Raw genomic sequence first — 20636 nt, 5'->3', positions numbered from 1 at the left:
CGCCCCTTAGGACTCAATGCTCAAAAGTATCGGTATATACTTTTTGTTGATCGAAACAAAGCCTGAAGTTCTTTTAGGGGGTAGTTTGGCTGCGTTTTAAATTGATTGGATCACTGCGGATAGTTTCATTGGGATGCCAGACGTTCAACACGCCGCAAGGGGCACCTTTTCTAAAGTCAAATGAGATTGTTACTGGAGCGACAGGTCTGAAATTGGTCAGAATGCCTCTGTCTCCGAATTTCATTCTCCCTCCTCCTCCACGGCCTGGGATCGACCCTTGGTGGATTCCATGCCTTAGAATGTCAAAGGCTGAGAGTCAATACAGTACATCCATCCACACTGGATCAGAACCAAACCCTGGCATGTGGAGCTACTACCATTTACATTCTGCCGACCAAAAGACAAACGGGAGACCAACTGAGGGTTCCTAGCTGTGGAAGTAACCTTGTTACTAGTCCTACGACGACTCTTATCCATTCCGAGTTCGAATGGATCAGGCATGTTTCAAGACAGTAGAAATAATGTGGAGTGCTCATTCTCAACTGTTAATAGTTGCACACATCCCCCCCCTCCCTCTCTACCAACCTCCGTTCGTTCTTCCCATGCTCACACATACAGAGCTACGAACACAAGAACAAAGTGGAAAGGAGGCCGAAGCTTGGAGGATGAAGGCCAAGCCAGAAGCTGTGGCTTCTGAAGCATCTGCTGGTGCACAGAACCCTCTTCTAGTCGACGTATCTTGAAAGAACATGAAGGGAGGGAAAGAAAAAGCCCTTCATCCTATTATGGAGGCTTCCATTCTCGACGCGCCTGCTTTCATAAAAGCCACGTCCATGGTGCTGTGGTACAACCAGGAGCGCCATCGGGCAAAAAATGATGTGAAGCAAAAATAACCTGATTGTCATTCAACATCCTTTTTGTCTCAAAGGCCAAAACCACCCAAGACTCTGGGAAGACAAGAAGTATGGTTTTTTAGGGCCTTGGAATGAATTAGGCTCACCGCTGACCATGGGAACACTATTGGAACGTCAAGCCCAAAGTTCATCTTTCCTTCTCTTTTTCTCTCTCTTGAGGGTAGCCTCCAAGGCCTAGAGACCACAACAGCAACTGCCGACGATCACTTGAAAGTCGCCGAGGGAACCTGATGGCTTCAAAGGCTCACTCACGGCCTGGTGCCAAGGATGGACCGCGCTGATCCAGGAGTTCGCACGTAGAGGGGAGTTTTGGGTTTTTGTCCAAGTGGCTACAGGACTCAGGTGGTGTTCTCGGCCCCTGTCCTCACACTCGTTCCAGTCCATATCTAAAGCCAGAAGGCACGTAGCAAACACACTTCAGTATATGTATGGTGCCCAGCACTCGGGTGATTGCAAAGGCGCTGCCTCAATCTCCATCCCATTTCCAGTGGTGGAGGCCACCTCGTTCCCTCTCCTTCCTCCGTCCCCTCCTTCTTCTCCTCCTCCTCCTACTTCGTCTCGTCTGTAAGTCCGGCTTGTCCCTCCTCCTCCTCCTCCTCTTCCTCCTTCTCTTCCTCTTGCTACAGGGAGTTCTTGTTCCAGTTGTAGAACTACTCGTCGATTCAAGCAGCTCGTAGGGGCCTCGAAAGGCTGAGGAACGAGAGGAGAAGGAGACGAAAGAACGAACTGACAAAGTGCACTGAGGCCAGTGTTGGTGGTGGTGGTGTGCGCTATTGGACTGTTGGTGGCCTCTATTTCTCTCTTTCTCTTTCCCTCTCCTGAGAGTTTCATGCATTGCAAGTGGAAAGAAGAGCCAAAAGACAAAAGGGAGAAGTGCTAAATTGGTGAACGAAAGGCTTCAATGTTCCCAATCTCCCTCATTTTCATATAGGTGCTTGCTTCGGATGTAGTAAGGGCCCAGCTACCATCCACACTTGGCTTCTGGAGGTCGTTCAAGCCACCGCTTACATTGTCAAAGCCGAGGACCAAGCTGATTTGCATTCTCCACTTGCGTCAGGAAGCGATCTCCGTCGAAAATGATGATCACCCATCCAAACAATTAGACAGTGGACCCTTAATTAAGTACCAGTGTCGGCTTGTCCGCAAGTCTCCGGAAAAGAAGAAAAACCAATGGCAAGTGCTCGTTTCTGATGACTCTGTAAAACAACAAAACGGAGAAGAATTTTGATACTTCAGCCTCTCCGGGATCGTGCCATTGAGTCCAGATTCATTTGATTGTTTTCACAAAGTGCAAAATTTTTAGCCTCACCCAAGTCAACAAGGCAGGCTTGAGGAATACGAGTGTGAGTAAACAAAGCAAAATCCGAAATTGGGGGGGGGGAGGTCTAACGGGTGAGACCCGCGTGGAGTATTGAATTCGCATTATACTCGAAACCAGAAATCTCTCGCGATTTCAAACGAGGGATTGTTCAATCCCCGTCCAGACCAGCTGGTGTCCGGAACGGTCATCCAGGATCATCCTTGTGAAGTGAGATCGGTGGGAGGATATTACGGAAGGAAGTGAGTGGTCTGATATCCGTTTGTGATCTCGTGTGTTCCTCCTCCCACTGTGTGAGAATAATGGCAAAACTTTTGGCTCTTGGAAACAAAAACTTGGTTCTGCTTGGCAGTCATAATTGAACAATAGAAAGGTAAGAAGGGATGGTCGTTTGTTCGTTTGCTCACTTACTCATTCGAACTGTTGCTTCAACATCGATCGACACCTTGAGCGATCCCAATTTCCCTGCCCTTGTTTGGAACTCGCCTCAACTGATCCATGAAATCAAGAGCTTTCTATATTCCGTTGAAGGTCAAGTCAATAACTCCGATGAAACTCACATCTTACTCAGGTAAACAAGGCGGTCTGATATCCGATCCCACGCCCAAAGTCCGAAAAATGAATCATCTTGAGCAAATTTGTTTTGACCTTTCCATTTTCCCAGAGATTGGGGAAGGAGGCAGGAAACAGACCTTTGGGTCTGTTGATCTAGCCGCAATGATGGGAGGATGTAGTCTAGGATGGAGGTGGCCATCAAAAGCGTTATTCCCGAATGTGTTCGCGCCATAAAAACTGCTTATGGGACAGGTTTAGTGTTACTCCGGATAAAATATGCTCAGGGGGGAGAAAGCGCCAGTCGGACAAGTCTTGTCCGTCCGACTTTCAACCACTATATACATACTTGGTTTGCTGTCTGGTTTGTCTTTAGTTTTAGACTCATTTGATCTTATTTAGACTTATCTTTTCCGTCGTTCTTTGAGCTTTTAACGGTAATCTGGTGGCTTTAACCTCACAACTCGATCTTGTCGTCAAAGCACTTAAAACATTGGACATAGTTCGGCAAGCAACTTCAAAGACGCTCAAGAATCCCTTTGCAAAAAAAGCCCTTGCAAACAAGCGATTCTCTTATGTTACTCTGCCGTTTTGTTCAGAATTGATGTGAAAATACTCTCCCTCGGTCAAGATGAATGGTTTCTGGCATTTGACAGTCTATAATTGTCCTAGTTAGCGCCAGAGGTGCTTACAATTTGACATCGTTTCCCCGTGACTTCAAGGCATTGCAGAGCCTGGGAAGCAAACGAAGTCTCTTTTTTCCGGCGTTAGTGCCTGATGTTGATAACTAAATACATTCTGTCTTGAGAGCCTCTAATTTGCCCTGGTAGCGGGTGCACTTTTCATACTTCGTGGTTGACGTGTTGGTCGGTCGGTTGGTTGAGAGATTGGTTGGTTGGTTGGTTGAGCAATGAGCACGAAGCAACGAGAGCGGAGAGCGTCCCTGTCATGCACCAAACCAAACATATTGAAACGGAAGTCATAATACGCCAACAGCGCCATTGCCCTACCTTTCCCCTAGCATACTATTGTCACACAGTTTGGTGGCTTCCATTGATTGGTGTGATCTACACTTAAGAATATTGTTTGATGTATTGATTATGAGGCTTGCCGACTTCAATCATGGGTTCCACGGGTGATGTTTGTAGTCTACTTGTTGTGTGGAATAATCTGAACTTCAAAGTAGACGTGTATGGAATATGAAAGTGACGAGAATTTATGCTCAATCAGGGAGTATTTCGAGGTAGAAAGAGAATGGGAGAGGAAACAGGGGAAGACAAAAAGTCAGTTCAGTGGGAGAATATAATCTCGACAATTGAGCTGCGAAGAAGAAGAAGGTGCTTGCTGGCTAAGTTTCTCCAAGTTTTTAAAGTGAATGCTTTCTGGCTCCAAAGAAATAGAAGAACTTGGGGAAAGATGTAAAAGTTGTCGAGATGGCGTTCAATTTTGTGCCAGTGTCACATTCTGTGGGATGAAGCGAATCGGTTCATCGTCGCTTCCCTCTTTTTGCGGCCCATGATGAAACTTTTACCTCTGCCAATTGATCACCATCTGTGACACTCTGTAATATCAAAGCAATCTCCTTTGCCCTCCTAGGCGATGCCCTTCAGAGCGGATGTCCTTCAAAAGAGAACGTTTTCAAACATCGATAGGTAAGAATGTGTCCATATTCTTTGGAAGCGCGTATGCATTCATTTGTTGAAGAACAAAACTCGTCTATCTAACATGGAGCCAGATCTGTGGTCTGAGTCAGCTGGCACCTGGACAATATCCCTTTCAAGGGACTTTATAACGCAATAATATTTCTAGGCCAGGATTTCTTTACAACTTGGTTGAGCAAATCTGTTCAGGGCTCCAAGGATCCTCGACTGTTCCATGACGTTGCGCTTCCTAAGCAGCATTTTGCTGAGTGCTCGAGTGAGTGGTTAAAGCATTATCGTGAATTTGGCCCGACCTCATCCAAGCATGACAAAGTGATACTGAACCGTCCTTGAGGCATCCCGCAATTTGGAAGCCAGAAGCCGTCGTCTAGTTTCCTATCCTAATAGGGGGTTTATTGCGCTTTTCCTTGCCAATTGGATCCAGAATTCCATACTTTACTCAAGTTCAAAATGGTCCAGATTTTCCTTTTTTCCCTCACCATCAAAAGTAAAAGCGTGGCCTTTTGATGAATGGACTTCTAACGACTTCAGGCTTGATGATGAATTGAGATCGAACTTAAGGCAAACCGTGAGAGCATCAATTTTGTGACTTCTAGGTCGGTTAGCAGTCCCAATAAGAGTGAGAAGAAGAAGCTCGCTCAATGGGATTAGGCTGGTTGCTCTCGTGTAGTTTCGGTATTGGATTGATCCAAAATTGATTTGGAATGAAGGTTGGAAACTGTGGTAACGTTTACATCAAAGGCCCGGTTTCTGTCAGTTCATGACGGCCACTCGACTGCTTGGAAAGTACATTTGTGGCTGGTGAGGCGAAAGTTTAAAATTTAATAATCCCCAAATACTATTTGCCAAACATACATTATTGGTGATACAGGGTTTCAAATACGCACATTTTGCCACCTCCTATGAATCGCTTGTCGGTTGACTTTTTTGATTCATTAAATTAGCTAGATCTGCCAACATGTACGAGTATGTACCGAGTACTCTTGCCCAAGGGCCCCAAACATATTTGATTCTATGGGTGTGAACCTTTTCTTGGCTTTTAACCACAGCGAATGTAATTATGTGTTGCGGAGAACTTCCCAATTAATTGCCTAATTATGACACTATGTTCATTGTCCAAAGTCAGTGCTCCGAATGAAAGGAAGTCCTTTTTCTTTTATTCTTAGCCATATACGTTGGACTTGCTCGTATTTAGGTTTATTTACCAGCAACCTTTAGGGACCAAGTGAGGTCTTACTAGCCTCATGATCCACTTGGTAAGCAATCTTTGGCCATGAACAAGAAAAAGGCCGGAGCGGGTACCTTGGAGGCCAATCCTGCCACGTGAACCTGGTCATTAAGCATACTCCCACCAAAAACACAAGGTTCACCAACGCCTTTCGGGAGACAAATGTCGATGAAGGCCAATGGCCTTGGAAAGATTGAGCAAACAAGCGTGTATCCCTCACTTCTCTTCATTTACACAAAGGCCGTCAAAGAGGCTAACAGAGCAAGTATGAAAGGCACCGGAGGAATCGAAGGAATGAGGGAATGAATGAATCCATCTGGTTGGACGACTACCATCAGAAATTCATCCTCATATGTAGACACACAAACCCATAAGCCATGCAAGCGCATATTTGAAGAGACGTTCTAGCCATGCATTCCCAACGAGATATGAAGGTCGCACACAACATTTTCCTCCTTATGTGTCTGGAAGCGGGCCTTCCTGACCCAACTGATATACCATGTGTTACTAGCTCTTTTGCTTACGTCAAGCACATCGGCTACATCTCATCGAGTCACCAGATTGATATGATGACTTTTTTTAGAGATACACTCAAGTTCTACCATTCCTTCCTTCCTTGGATGAGTACTTTGTGAACCAATCTGCAATTAGGTTTCGATTTGATCAAAACACAAAACATACAGACAGAACGTAACAGAAAGCCGTACATCAAAGCTGTTCACCGTCATCAATAGGAATGGTATTGGAACAAAAGCTTAGATGTACAGCACGTTGTTACTCTTTCCAACATTTAAGACCCGTTCCCAGTTGTTCCTTCACCACCTCTTGAATGCTCTGCAATCATGCAGATTGGAGCAAGCTCCTTGATTGGCTCCGTGTCCTAATTGAGTGGTGCATCCTTATAATCAAGAGTTGCTTGACTCCGAGATTGGAGGGAACTGGCAGGCCTTTGCCTGCCCTTTCACTATCCATAAACCACTAAAAACTTCGGTTATTCAAAGACAAGACGGTATTAGTTCATTAGTTCATGGGATGTCGGAAGGTGGGCATTAAATCGATGATATACGATCTCCACTTTTTCGCCAACGAGTTAGTTTTGCATTGGCTTAGTCAGGGACATGGATTGAAAAACTCTTTAGCTTCTTCTGCATATTCTAGCGCATTAATGTATTGAATTTGAGACATGTGATTTTTCATTTTTTTAGCATGAAGGCAAAACGGTTATTTTTACTTTCCTGTCCTTCAAAATTCATTCATGTGAAATGAGATGAAGAGGGAAGTCATGTTTTGCAAAGACAGCTTTCCCATTTCTAGTTTCAAGGTTCAAGTTTTCGGGAACTCATGCCTAAATTTGTAGTCAAATTAACCATTAGTAATCAATCAGCTTCAGTTACTTTCATTCAAAGATGGTGCATCATCGAAAAACGGTTTTAGATTTTGAAGAGGATAAATTAAACGCGTATGAAAACGTTGAAATAAGGCAAGTAGGTATTCCAGTACTAGTTTAACGAGAGAAAAATCAGGTTACATTTTGAGGCTTACTTACGGGTTTCCGTCATGCAACTAATAATGTCATACGTCACAGAAAATGTAAATTGATAACCCCAGCCACAGGCTCCCGTGATTATTCATTTGATCCCATCAGTAAGTAATAAGTCACTGCCATTGAGAAGGAACTTCAGAAAAATCTGGGAAACCCTTACACATTTTTTCTTTTCCTCATTTAAAAAAAGCAAAAAAGTAGCGGTAACGGGAGAACTAAAAAACCCATTCCGTTACCGATTCCGTTACTTTTGCAGAAAAATAACTCGTTCCCGGTAGTGCTACTCAAAAAGTAAAGCGTTCGAAGTAACAACGTTTCTTGTAACGGCGTTACTCAAGCCCTGATGGTTGGAGTCTTAAATCAAGAATTAATCAATTAGTGTCTTTGATGTCTGCTAGACCTTTTGATAGATTGTTCATTCATCCCATCAAGAATTGAAAGGGCTAAAAAAATAGCAAAATTGGCAAATCAAACCTGTCTTGACCTTTTATTCTTAGTGCGAAACATTCTAGATAGTGAAAATATTGCCTTAAAGTATTTGGAGTAAGGAAATGAGAGCGCCTCCAATGAATATGGTGAAGAAAAAACAACATTCATGTCCCCTCCTAACCGTGTTGAGGTCATAAAACAAGCCAATAACGTCGAGCAATGGTTCGTTCGCGACTCTAGCTTTTCGAGGCCTTTTTTTGCCCAAGGTTGATTATTATGGAAATGAGAAGTTGTGGGATCGCATTTCTTCTCTGACTCGCGGTCCTTGCCACCATCTTGATTCAATTGTGTTCCAATTCCATTCGGTTCCATTCCGGCAAAATAAAACACAATATGAAGAACCATCACCGCAGCTACAAGAGAGCAAGGAGCAAGGAAGGGAGAGGAACGAACACATTTCTAGCGTTCCTTCTGGGATTGGTAAAACTTTTCCCTCTTCTCAAACGCTCGTGTTCCCCACCGGTGTGACCTTGTAGGCTGAGAGCAAATATTTACCCTTTCACGCGAGGAAGAAGGATTAGTTTTCCTCCACCCGAATATTTCTAATCCGGATTTTAATGCAACATTCTTGTTTGTTCTTGGACGGCTTGTCGTTGATCGGATCCTATCACTTTGCATAACGATTGCAAGGTCAAACAAAGATGAATGTGATAATACAAAAAGGGCAGCAAAGTTACTGATATATCGGACTTTGAAAATAGTTGTATTATACAAGAGAGAAACGTCAACTCCTCTCGGGACACCCAACCAGACACACAAAAAGCACTAAAACACCAACACGCCATGCGTGTACGGTACGTCTACCTCCACAGTACTTCATTTTGGCTGGAAGGAAAATGCTTTGGTATACAGACAATCACCAAATAATAAGGCACCCCTAGGCATCATTAAAGGAGACGTGAATGCTTTTCTGAGGTACCTCTTCGTCAAGAACCTGTGTGCCATAGGGCGAGCAAAATAAGCAAGTTCGCTTGCTTTGTCGCATCTCAACTCCTTTGTGGAGAGAGAGAGAGAGAGAGAGAGAGAGCCTCTGTGTGGCACAATAATGTCGCTTTTCGCTGAGGCACACTGCATAAAACAGGAGAAGCCGGAGGTGATTTTCGAGGCTCACATTTTGCATTGTGCCTGCCTGACCTTTGTTGTTTCTTCCCATTATCTTGGTGGACGACGATAGTGGGGAAAGCCCTAGGAATGGCCATTTCCACACATCCACCCGCCACAAGGATCGATAGATATATTTACCTCTATTACTTCCTTTCCAACCATCTACCAACTTGACGTTGTCGGGCACACCATTAATGGTTCTTGTGGTTTGTCGGCGTATCGAACATGGCCTCGATCTCCGCTGGGAAAATATGACGTACATAGTACTACTTACACACTGTGCGAGTAGGCACACTCACTCAAGTGTGAGCATAACCTCACATACCCCACTCCTGTAGTTGAATAATCCAGAAAACCAACAACATATTGAACCACCCGCTCGGGTTAGCAGGAACGTTCGCTGGGTCTCGTTTTCCAGACTGTTTCTAATTTACGGCAGGAGCCATCATGTTCACTCACCTAATGATATGCGCAAACTGAGAGGCTTCTTCCCATCTGGTCTTGGTTGGAACCATTTTGGAGGGTATTCAATCTTGTTTGTGAGCGTGAAGAATCACTTGGAGGCCATTATAGAGTAAGTGCATGGGGCCAAATTTGAATTGGAAAATGCATTCAAATCGTTCAAATGGAAATGGTTCCAAGCGAGAGTCAACCAATCATTTGGCCACCCTATTAAGCATTTGTCGTAGTTCCTGAGGGCCTTTTTCGACATCGAATGTTAAGTGAGACGATTCTTTGGCATTTGGAGCTTTACTTTAGAGTAAAAGCCAAGCACATTTGACTAGTGATTCAAAATGTTCCACTTCCAAACAGGCGTTTGCTCTAAATTGGGTCAGTAAACGAACGATTGATTGGATCCATGAGTACACGTTGAATAGACACGAATCTGCAACAACCACGACTAAGTTTAGTGAGTGTATTTAATCCTTCCATAATGAAAAGATCTCACACGGCCGTAATCCCAGTAAACCCAAAAACCATTGGCGTCAACTTGATGACGAAGCATATTTAGCTTGGATTAAGTGGCACTCATTGACTATGAGAGCCCTTACAAGGATCCCGGGAAACAAACGTTCCCTCGCCAAAGTGATATTGGAGTAAATAACCGAGTGAGGGAATTATCCGCCTTCAAAGAAGTGCGAAATTGCGTGTTGGTTTTCAGTGAATTCAGGTCGAAGCACCAAATTGAGGTGGGTGATCACGTTCGAGTCCCACTTATTTTGGAACCCAATTCTTGGGGTCCTAAAAGCGAAGTGTCGGCCAAAAATAGAGTGTGGTAAACACAATTCGTGCCAATTAGGAATCTGTGAGACCTCGAGGATTACGGAGCACAGCTTTGTTGCATCAAGACAATTAATTTAGAAACATATACAAGTGATTTGAGATGATTCGTTGCTTTCCGCAAGAAAAAATACAATGTACACGTTTCACGAAAATGTTCCTAACAAAATTAGTGGCAATCCCCAAATAGGCCAAACCCCAAATGACAATGAACTGGCAAATCAGGGAAATCCCACTTATTTCGCGAGAAAGAGCATATTCATCCCAAAAAAATCCCAAAATCGATAGGAAAATTAGCAAAATAATCAAGATTCTGAGAACTTGCCGAAACTACCGGTATTTGCCAGCCTAAAAATCTAAGATTGTTTCTAAAAAAATCCTGTTTAAATGGAGGGGATGAAGTGCAGATTTCCGAACACGAACATTAAATTAGACTTCCACAACAAACATTCAATATATAAAAATTTTAATAACAGGCTTTGTTATAAAACCGCGAATTTATGACCTCTATATTGCCTATCACCAAAAAAATATGTTGACCGTTTCACGTAATTGAAAAACGGGTTTAATGAGTCTCATATGAGTCAATAAAAGTGTCTTTTACTTCAAAGAAACCACACGTTTTCAATTACAAAATTTGTGCATATGTGGCTTTTAAAAAAAGCAAATATCTTGGGTGTCCATATTGATCCATGGCATGTAGTTGATAATATTTTGGAATTCAATATCAATTTTGACCACCTTTATGTCACTTGGCATGCCCATCCTCCATTTTAATTACTTTCAAGCATGTTTATGGCGTGTTGAATTAATTGGAAGGCAAACATTCTGAGCAATCAAAACAGACCCGTGGGGTCTTTTTGGCTTTCTACAGTTTTCTTTTCAAAGAAAACACTTTCTATGGGATACTATTATTCAAAGGGAACACATGCTCGAATGATGGAATATGGAACATGTGCAGAATGATTTACAGGAGAAAACAAGATCATTTCCAAAACACATCCAAAATTTCAGACTTCATTTTGATGCGTTCGAAATGTTCTCCATTTCAAAATTAGCCATAAACAATTCTAGGAAACAAGGCACCCGATTACCTTCCTTTTAAAATGGCAAGATTAGCATTGCTCATCATTTTCTAGACTAATAATATCCCTGTTTTGAGACATTGAATAGGAACACTCAAGTACTCAGAACCAATGAAGCATCAAAATCTGATTCATTTATCCTTGAGAGTTTTCCGTTATATCATATTGGTACAAAAAGGAAGACAGCGAGCTTGGATAAGGGGCCAATGTTAAGGTGGAACACACGTTCCAAATTCCGAGCACGGGAAAGCCTGCATATTTTCTCCTTCAATTGATTCAAAGGACGAAATACCTCTTTGACTATCGAGAAAAATTGAACCGAATCCATCAAGCCCCAGTATTGATGTGCCTTGCAGGGATATTGTCTGTTCCTTGGAATACATGCTGAAAGTGCGACACATGGAAAAATAGTGCCTTTAATCTCATGATATTCAATCAATGTGTATCCACTTCATGGGCCACAGCACTGTCTTTGAAATCCTTTCAAAGCATCCTAAGGCAAGATGTGGCTAATTCACATTATATCAAAATGATTCCTGATATTTCATTTGACCGTTTCTCATGTGGCACATGCCTTAAACTGTTTTCCATCTGAAGCCCTTAATACCTTCCGTGCCCCCGTCCTCCTCCTTCCTCTTTCCAGACCTTCGTTTAATGTATCTCAAGGGTGACTCTTTGGTGCAAGTCCCTTGAAATTGAAAATGAAGCCCATCCAAAATGCTCTCTCTTACCATGTGGTACGTTCTGTTGTTCCAGGCAAGATGGCGTGGATCTATTCACCACAGGGTTTGAGATCCTGTGAGTAGAGGAGTTTCCAACACCGCAACATCCCTTATGACGTCACCTGTTCCCGAGATTTTAGCCCTCCTCCAAGATGTCCGACAGTGAAGAGATCCTCTTTGATGACATTTATGAGCTCCATGAAGTCATAGGTAAGGAACGACAAGTAAATAAGCCAACAAAGAAGGAGCGAAGGACGAGGACTCCTCAATGAAGATGAATACTCAAGATATAATATATCTTTATTAGTGAGTTTGGATCCCAATCTCAAGTGCCCTTGAGCATCATCAAAGAGGGTCTTTGCTCTTGTTCATGGGCCGCCTCTCTGAATTGTAGAGTTCCATTTATTCACAGAGATCACTAGAGCGTGCTCGTGTTCCTTACAAATGAGATAAGTTTGTTTTATAAATTGTTTGAACGAGTCACTCCTCTTGAACGACCATTCTTCTGTTTGGGTTTCACACCTCATTTAAAACAGAGAAAACGAGTGAGATCGTTTACAAAGTCACTCATGGTTATTGACAGAACTTCAATCTGAACGCCTTTACAACCCTTTGGCAGTTCAAGAATTACATTCCTTTCGGGATTACATGTCATACCATCTTCAAAAAAGAATACCGGCACGACTGGAAGGAAAAAAAATCCCAACCATTCGAAGCGGTGCAGTTTGCAATCGTTTCAGTTTGCAATCTGAAATCTGCTGGCTTTGACTTTCAGAATCAGTCTAGTCATCTCTTTGAGTTTAGTGAGTGAGAACCTGATTTTTATGGAAAAGAATGACCGGGAATAAAAGTTTCATCCAAGTACTTTAGAGAGATCCAAACTCATCTCTTAAAGTGAGGACAAGGCCACGTGAAGGATAAGAGAGCAAGATTGAAGCCAGACTTGTCGGGGAAAAAACTTTGGTTTCTCTCTTGGGCTCCATGTGTACTGAATGTAAGTATGTAAGAATGTAAGTCCGTACAGTATGCACAGTAGTACTCCCCAAACCGACCCAAGATCTACGATATGATCCTTCTCAATCAGATGTAGGTCAAATCATAAAAAAGGAGCCGAGCCCAGATCACGATTTATGGAACCATTCCTAAATGGATTGAATAGGCCAGTGCCACGCGACAAAAGTCTCTATGTACTAGTATGAGACTGAGTCGTCTGACTCAAGCTCGAAGGCAAGGCAGAAAGAATGCATGTGGAAGCTGTGGAAGCATCAACACAAATCTAGGCTGGGGAACAACTTGGGCAATAATTTATTCATGGATCAAAGGCTCGGCGCGCCCGTGTTCCCATTTTCCTCGAACATGTTCCCTTTGTCTCTCTATTCATCGTTTCTTCTTTTGCTTTTTTGTACTCTAGGAAAGGGGCCGTTCTCCTTGGTCCGAAGATGTCTCCATCGTCAAACTGGCGAAGAATTTGCCGTCAAAATTGTGGATGTCGGCAAATTCACGGCTTCACCCGGCCTCAGCCTGGATGACCTCAAGCGAGAGGCCACGATCTGTCACATGCTCAAGCACCCTCACATCGTGGAGCTGCTCGAAACTTATAGGTGCGATTTGTCGTCTTGCATAATGCTCAGTTGCTCACCCTCAAGCTAAAGGAAACCTGGAATTGATTGCCCTGAATGGTTGTAAAGCTTTCTCAACCTGATGGTGATCAATTTTGAGTTTGTTGGACATGACAACAGTCTCGTATGCCCAATACCGCTCAAAGTTCACTTTAAGGCCCAAATTCATAATCTGCTGATAGGAAATCGAATCTAAAATGCTGGCAAAGCATCTTCAACCCAAATGTACGTAGTAAGCCTTGGTCACTGAATTGAGTATTCCCAATTGGCGCAAATGTCAAACTCTGTCCCGAGACCAAAGCTCTCTCTCAATCATAATTCTTGGACCAATGGTTGGCACCCGTGCCAATTTGCTGCTCAAAATTACCATAAAAATTTACATAAAAACTACTACCGCCATTACTTCTATTGCTACAATTTATCTTGTCTCATTTTCCAGTTCTGAAGGGATGCTCTACATGGTGTTCGAGTTCATGGCGGGAGCCGATCTCTGCTTCGAGATTGTCAAGCGTGCTTTGGCTGGATTCGTTTACTCGGAGGCCGTTTGTAGTCATTATATCCGTCAGATTCTGCTGGCTCTTCAATACTGCCACGATAACGATATCATTCATCGCGACATCAAGCCACATTGTGTTCTTTTGGCGAGGTAGGCAATAAACATATATAGCGTACAACATACATAGTTACATAGTTACTTACACATACCAAGGCTTCCCTAGACCTGGACTTCACTTCGTCTTCGTGTTTAATTGAAACCAATAAATCTCTCTCAGGGCGGAGAAAACCCGAAGACCGACCTACCTACGTAGAAAGGGGTATTAAGCAGAGCGGCGGACTCATTTGGCAGACAAAGAAATGTGTTGTTCCCGCAGTTTTTGCTCTTAAATGGAACCACGTAGGCTCCCTTAAGAGGGGCTGTCTGCCTTGCTCAAAGGTCGATATTGCTGTGCCACCTCTGAGTGTTATTCATTTGTCTTACAGCAAGGAGAACTCTGCCCCGGTGAAACTTGGTGGGTTTGGCGTGGCCATTCAACTACCGAGCAAGGCTGACCACAGTAATCAAAGTGTCAATGGGGGACGGATTGGGACCCCTCATTTTATGGCCCCCGAAGTGATCCAACGGAAACCTTACGGGAAGCCAGTGGACGTGTGGTCAGCTGGGATCCTCCTACACATCCTCCTGTCTGGCACGATTCCATTCTTAGGCACCAAAGACCGGCTCTATGAGAGCGTTTGTACGGGTAAACTATATTTGCACACCTCTCGGTGGCAATATATCAGTGATCAAGCCAAGGACCTCATCCGTCAAATGTTGACCGTGGACCCTGAGGAGCGAATCACGGTCGACGAGGCCCTTAATCACCCTTGGATTCGGGACCGGGAACGCTTTGTGCCAAAAATGCACCTCCATGAGACAGTGGACGAGCTGCGGAAGTTTAATTCCAGACGGAAATTGAAGGGAGCCGTCCTGGCGGCTGTGAGCTCGCCCAAGTGGTCCCAATTCTGCGACGAATACCACCAGCAACTGGGTCTTAACAGTGGTAGTGGTGGGGGTGCCAATGGCAATGGTGCCCTCCCTTCCTCGGGAGGGTCAGCCTCGTCGGCGTCGGATTTCGGAGGCGACGACGAAGTGACAGCAGCGGCGGTGGGCCTCATTCTAGATTCATTGGATGATATCCATTGTCTATTGGAGGCCCGAAACAAGGACCCAGACTTTTTGTTCTCTGTGTTAGGAGACATTCAGCTCCATCAATTGCTCAGCCTCTACGACCAGATCAACACGAACTCGTATCGACCGTTCCGTTTCCCTCCCTCGGATGCTTGTGTAAAGCTCAAGGAGACTTTGGCAACTCTCAAAGTGTTGGAAGTCTCGGAAGATCTAGCCGATATCGAGGAATTAAGGGAGATTCTTTTTCATCACCACATCAAGGCACTTCTTCAGGTAGGTTACTCCACTCCAATTCAAAAGAGACAGGAGGCAAGGCCAATCGTCCATCCAACTTCTTCCAGCCTTTTCCGTCCGTCTTCCTCTCCTACTTTGAAATTTCTTCCCTGTCCTGTATTGCTTATCCTTCCAAGTATCCTTCGGCCTTGCCATGTAAGATACAGGAGGCCTTGTGCATAGGCAGAGCATAGCTAGACAAGACTTTAAGACACCCCTCTCTTCCCTTCGTTCTTTCTCTCTCTCTCTCTCTTTCTCTCTCTTTCTCACACACACACACACCGGCACAAACACACTGTCGCTCTTCTACTTCAGCTTTTCCTCATGCTTGCTTCCTGAACATGAGGCAAAGTGGAGAAAAGTCTTGAAGAAAGAGACAACTTTTCAAACAGACAGCCTGGGAATTCTCGAATCCAATTTATGCATGATGAACCTTGAGAAGCAAGATGTAAATAAACTTCACTCACTGAAGGCCCTCCGAGCTCACCTTTTACCTTTTCCAATCCATAGAGTCACGATGTGGTAGCTCAAGAGGTATACGGTGAAGATGCTATTAGAGTGACACCACCACCATCCATGATCCCTGCGCTCCAAGTTCAACACGATGTGGTCGAAGGTCCCAATGGTGAGGTCCCCGAGATGGATAATGTGACTCGAGTTCGCCTCGTCCAATTCCAAAGGAATACTGATGAACCAATGGGGATAACCTTGAAGCTCAACCAGGACGGCAAGTGCATCGTGGGGCGAATCATGCATGGCGGGATGATCCATCGGCAGGCCACTCTTCACGTGGGCGACGAGATACGTGAGATCAATGGAGTGTCTGTATCCAATCAGAGCATTGAGGCTCTTCAAAAGCTCCTGAGAGAAGCCCGAGGATCGGTGACATTCAAAATTGTGCCCTCGTACCGGTCAGCCCCGCCACCCTGTGATATATTTGTGAGGGCTCAATTTGACTACGACCCCATGGAGGACGACCTGATTCCGTGCGCTCAGGCAGGGATTCCATTTCAAACGGGCGATGTCCTGCAGATCATCAGCAAAGATGACCACAACTGGTGGCAGGCTAGGAAAGTGGCTGCAGCCGGCTCTGCAGGACTCATACCTTCCCACGAACTTCAGGTGGGTACCGAAACGAATAATACAGATAATGAAAAGGCAACAGAGTCGATGTACTAAGGCCGGAGGGGGGGGGGGNGTCGACGTGGGCACAGTAAGTGAAAAGTTTCGCGTGCACTCTTCAGTTCTCGTTTTCCCAACGTGGAACGCACGGAAGAATGGTTTATGACATGTCCAATATTTCCGAGGAGGGTTGCAAACTTTTTTGAGGTTTCCCCATCCCTTTCTTGAAAACCCATTTTGTAGTTTTCCACTTTGCTTGCATAAATGGTGGGGACTCTCCAACTCTCCATTTTCTTGAGAAGATGATCTTTTATTGCCGCTTATCATGGTCCATTGAGGTTTCTTTGTATACCAAGCACAATATTTGCATTCCAAATACCCTTCTTTTGAAATGATGACATGGTAAATGACCTCGGTTCCATTGGATTTTTTTTAGGAATGGCGCACAGCCTGTCAGGCCATGGAGAAAAGCAAGAATGATCCAGTGAATTGCTCGATTTTCGGCAAAAATCTCAAGAAGAAACGATATTCCAAAGACAAGTATCTTGCCAAATACAACGCTGTGTTTGACCAACTTGACCTGGTCACATACGAAGAAGTCGTCAAGTTGCCGGCATACAAACGCAAGACCCTGGTTCTCCTTGGGGCCCACGGTGTGGGTCGAAGGCACATCAAGAACAGTCTGATTTCGAGTCATCCCGACAAATATGCGTATCCCATTGCCCATACCACCCGTTCAGCTCGCCGAGATGAGGAGAATGGGAAGAATTACCTCTTTGTCTCTCAAGTGAGTATGGATTCACGTTTTACTTCGTTCCTATATTCAATAGACAGACATGTTATGGTTTACAAGAAATGTTTAGTCCGCTGATCTATATGCATGTCCAGCAAAAAGAAAGGAAATGACAGCGAGAAACTGCCATTGGGAATTCATTACTTGACACGAGAATGGATGGGTGCCAAAAAAGATCCCATCACTTACTTTGCACTCGTCTGTCTGTCTGTTTCAGGATGAGATGATGTCTGATATTGTTGCCAACGAGTACCTGGAGTACGGAACTCACGACGATTCCATGTATGGAATCAAACTCGACACGATTCGGCGTATTCAATCCGAGGGGAAAATGACAATTCTTGACGTGGAACCTCAAGCCCTCAAGATATTACGATGTGCCGAATATGCTCCCTATGTCGTGTTCATAGCTGCTCCTTGCCTGCAGACCATGCAGGACCTGGATGGGAGCCTGGAGAAACTTGCCCGCGAGTCAGATGCTCTGAAGCAGGCTTATGGACACTTCTTTGACCTCACGATTGTGAACAACGATATTGACGAGACCATCCGGATCCTAGAGCGGGCTCTGGAAAAAATCAACACCACTCCACAATGGGTACCCATAAGCTGGGTGTACTGACGCCAAGCCGGTCAGCCGGACCTATCTCGGCCGACCGGCAACGGACATAGCCGCCCCATGGGAGGCATCGGGAGCGGTTCGAACGGTAGCTCGAAAGCATCATGCCAACAAAACCTACATCAGCGGGAGTCCCAGCAACGAGGGGTCCCTCAGATCCATCAGAACCACGTTCCATCTCAAGGGATGAGTCGACGGAACTTCAACTCTTGGCAACCACCCTATCAATCCTCCGACATGGGAAGCCAGGACGATGGGTCCACCACGCCACCATATGGTCCTACGTATTGCTAGAACTATTCCAGATACCATCCACACGTACCAATGCGGCATGGGTTCGAACTAATGAGGAAGCTCAAAATGGGATGATTAGTCAACAACTACGAGGCTCGACTGCCTCCGATGCCATTGAGGACCGATCTACCAAAAGCTAGGGGGAGGGACACGGGAAATCATTGATGGCAAAGGAGGAGATGAAGCATTTGGAACATGGTGTCTTTGTCTTACGTGTGCCTTGCTGGTACCTCTCAAGAAGGACGAGGGATCGTCCTTGCTACGTTCGTGGCCAAGGACTGAGATTTGCTCAAATTTCTTTGGTTCGACCTCCGACAAGTTTTGTGATACGCCTTTTAATGTTGCGATAAAGATGATGAGCAAGAACAAGAACCGGACTCAGTGCATGGTGTTATATAGAATTGCTGCTCTTTGATCTTCAAACATACTTCTTTTTTAACTAACAGCAAATACTCATTCATCCCCCCCCCCATCCGAATCCTTGACCCATTTTCTCGAATCAACCATATTTTTTCTAAACATTTCGAAGCTGTCAAAAATAACGTGGCCACTGGCCTTCACTATCTCAATGTCATTAGTCCTCCCATTCCCCCCATCCAAATCCACGGCCTTCGGGCTTCCAAATTGAAGGTTGCAAATGGATGTGTTTTCAATTCGACCTGAAGTATCTGGGATCAAACGGGTCCCTGTATGAAACTCTCTCTATATCTACCCATTATGACATTTTGCATGCTCACAAAACCCACTCTCGATCGAGCTGACACAGTCATTCGGTATGAATCTCGTAGATAACCGATTTTTCCCACCTTCTCCAAACGGGAGCCTCTCCAACCAAACCAAACCTTATGTAGTAGAATGTGCAAGCGGTGCCAAATAAACAAGGATCTCATATCGAATGGACCTGTCATTATTGATTTTTTTTGATGTCGTGCGTGAATGTCAAATCAAATTAAACAGATGCGCGTGTGCCCAAAATTGTTCCATGTTACTAATTCCAATCAAAACGAGCGAGAGCAGGACATCAAATAAAGAAAAGAGAGAAGCTGAGGAAGATTGGCGTTCGAGGAACGGTCACGACAAAGAATTGATTGCTCGTCTCGTCTCGTCATGATTCTCCTCACGTTCTTCAGAGGGAACACCGAGGCCAAAGCTCTGGAAACGTTATCTTTAGGGTTCTCCTTCTAGTCGGGTTGCGATGATCGTCATCAAGGGAACATTTCATCCGGGCCAAGTGGGTTTATTTGTTCTTGCCGCAATCGCCGGAATCATCACCAATGCCTACAGCGTTCATTACATCCACCGATCGTTCAATATCCGAAAACCTTCCTTTCTACTAATATTCTTGGACGCAATCTCCAGCCTGATTTGTAGTGTCGTGTCACTTCTGGTGGCCCTGATCATCTGGTTCGAGATCAATCATCCAGTCTGTTCAATGCTGTTCCTGGGAATATACATCCCCTCTGTGGTTGGTCCACTCCTTACGGCGGAAGTGGCCTTCTTGCGGTATCGCTGTTTACACATGATTCAACGAAATGTCTCCATGGATGACAACCGCGTCAGTTTGCTATCGCTACTTGGTTTAGGGCTTCTAATCTTCTATATTCTAGCTTTCCTACTCATCCATCAAGGGCTCAAAGTTCCATTTTCCTTGGTAACAGAAGTATGTCTGCATGGGAGCCTTAGTCGACCTCTTCACCCAGCCACTGCATTCGCGTCCATTGCTCCGGCTTTGATTTTCCCTTTGATTTCTTTGCTCTTTGACGCTCTAATTGTCCGGGTTCTTAGCAACGGAGTAGTTCCTCTGGACTCGGGACAACAAAAGCCTGCCAGTATTCCTATCAGAGCCACCGTGCTTTCAGCCTTTACTTTATTGCCTTATTTAGTGATCGGAGGTCTTCTCAGCCATTCAGGATGGTCCAAGACCACAACGGCTACATGTTTGGTCTTGATAGCCTTGATCATGAATGCTGTGCGGTGCTCAGTGACCACTTTTGTGACGTTCAGCGTGAAGAAACAAGAAGAGGCGTCCGAGCAAAACCAAAGCAGAGCCCTTCGAATCAAGAGAGAGATCGAATATGCAAGAATGGCCATGGCGTATCGCAGGGAGCAGAACATGGAACCATCTGTCAAGACTGAGTCCAGAGAATTGGATCATCGGGAGAGCCGAGGATCAACTTCCATGGAAGACGAAGAAAGTGACCAAGGCATTTTTCATGTGCTTAGTTGGCCCAATCTGATGGTCAAGGAGACAAAACTCTCCTCAAAGGGAAATGCAAAATGTTGATATGCTTTGGAAAAAAATCAAAGGACTTTCCGGAACAAGTGTAATGACAGAACCCGGAATGGAGTCTTT

The 20636-nt window shown here is 44.7% G+C and overlaps 1 protein-coding gene across 4 annotated transcripts; it reads left to right on the top strand.

The window, feature by feature from the left end:
* The first annotated feature begins 1520 nt into the window (after positions 1 to 1520).
* On the top strand, positions 1521 to 19179 carry LOC131890132 (peripheral plasma membrane protein CASK-like). 4 transcript variants are annotated; one of them, XM_059239414.1, is made up of 8 exons: positions 1521 to 2605; positions 11932 to 12107; positions 13309 to 13498; positions 13956 to 14162; positions 14498 to 15458; positions 15969 to 16580; positions 17017 to 17367; positions 17591 to 19179. In XM_059239414.1, the coding sequence occupies exons 2-8, from the start codon at positions 12050 to 12052 to the stop codon at positions 17990 to 17992; spliced, it is 2781 nt and encodes a 926-aa protein (XP_059095397.1). In that variant the 5' UTR covers positions 1521 to 2605; positions 11932 to 12049; the 3' UTR covers positions 17993 to 19179. The 4 variants fall into 4 exon arrangements, with proteins under 4 accessions (XP_059095397.1, XP_059095398.1, XP_059095399.1 ...); XM_059239415.1 differs by having other exon boundaries at positions 1521 to 2803; XM_059239416.1 differs by lacking the exon at positions 1521 to 2605 and adding an exon at positions 4118 to 4436.
* The last annotated feature ends 1457 nt before the right edge of the window (positions 19180 to 20636 follow it).

The sequence above is a fragment of the Tigriopus californicus genome, chromosome 11, assembly GCF_007210705.1.
Source record: "Tigriopus californicus strain San Diego chromosome 11, Tcal_SD_v2.1, whole genome shotgun sequence".
Taxonomy (NCBI): domain Eukaryota; kingdom Metazoa; phylum Arthropoda; class Copepoda; order Harpacticoida; family Harpacticidae; genus Tigriopus; species Tigriopus californicus.
The sequence above is the reverse complement of the archived record's forward strand: the minus strand, read 5'-3'. Positions and strand labels throughout refer to the sequence as shown.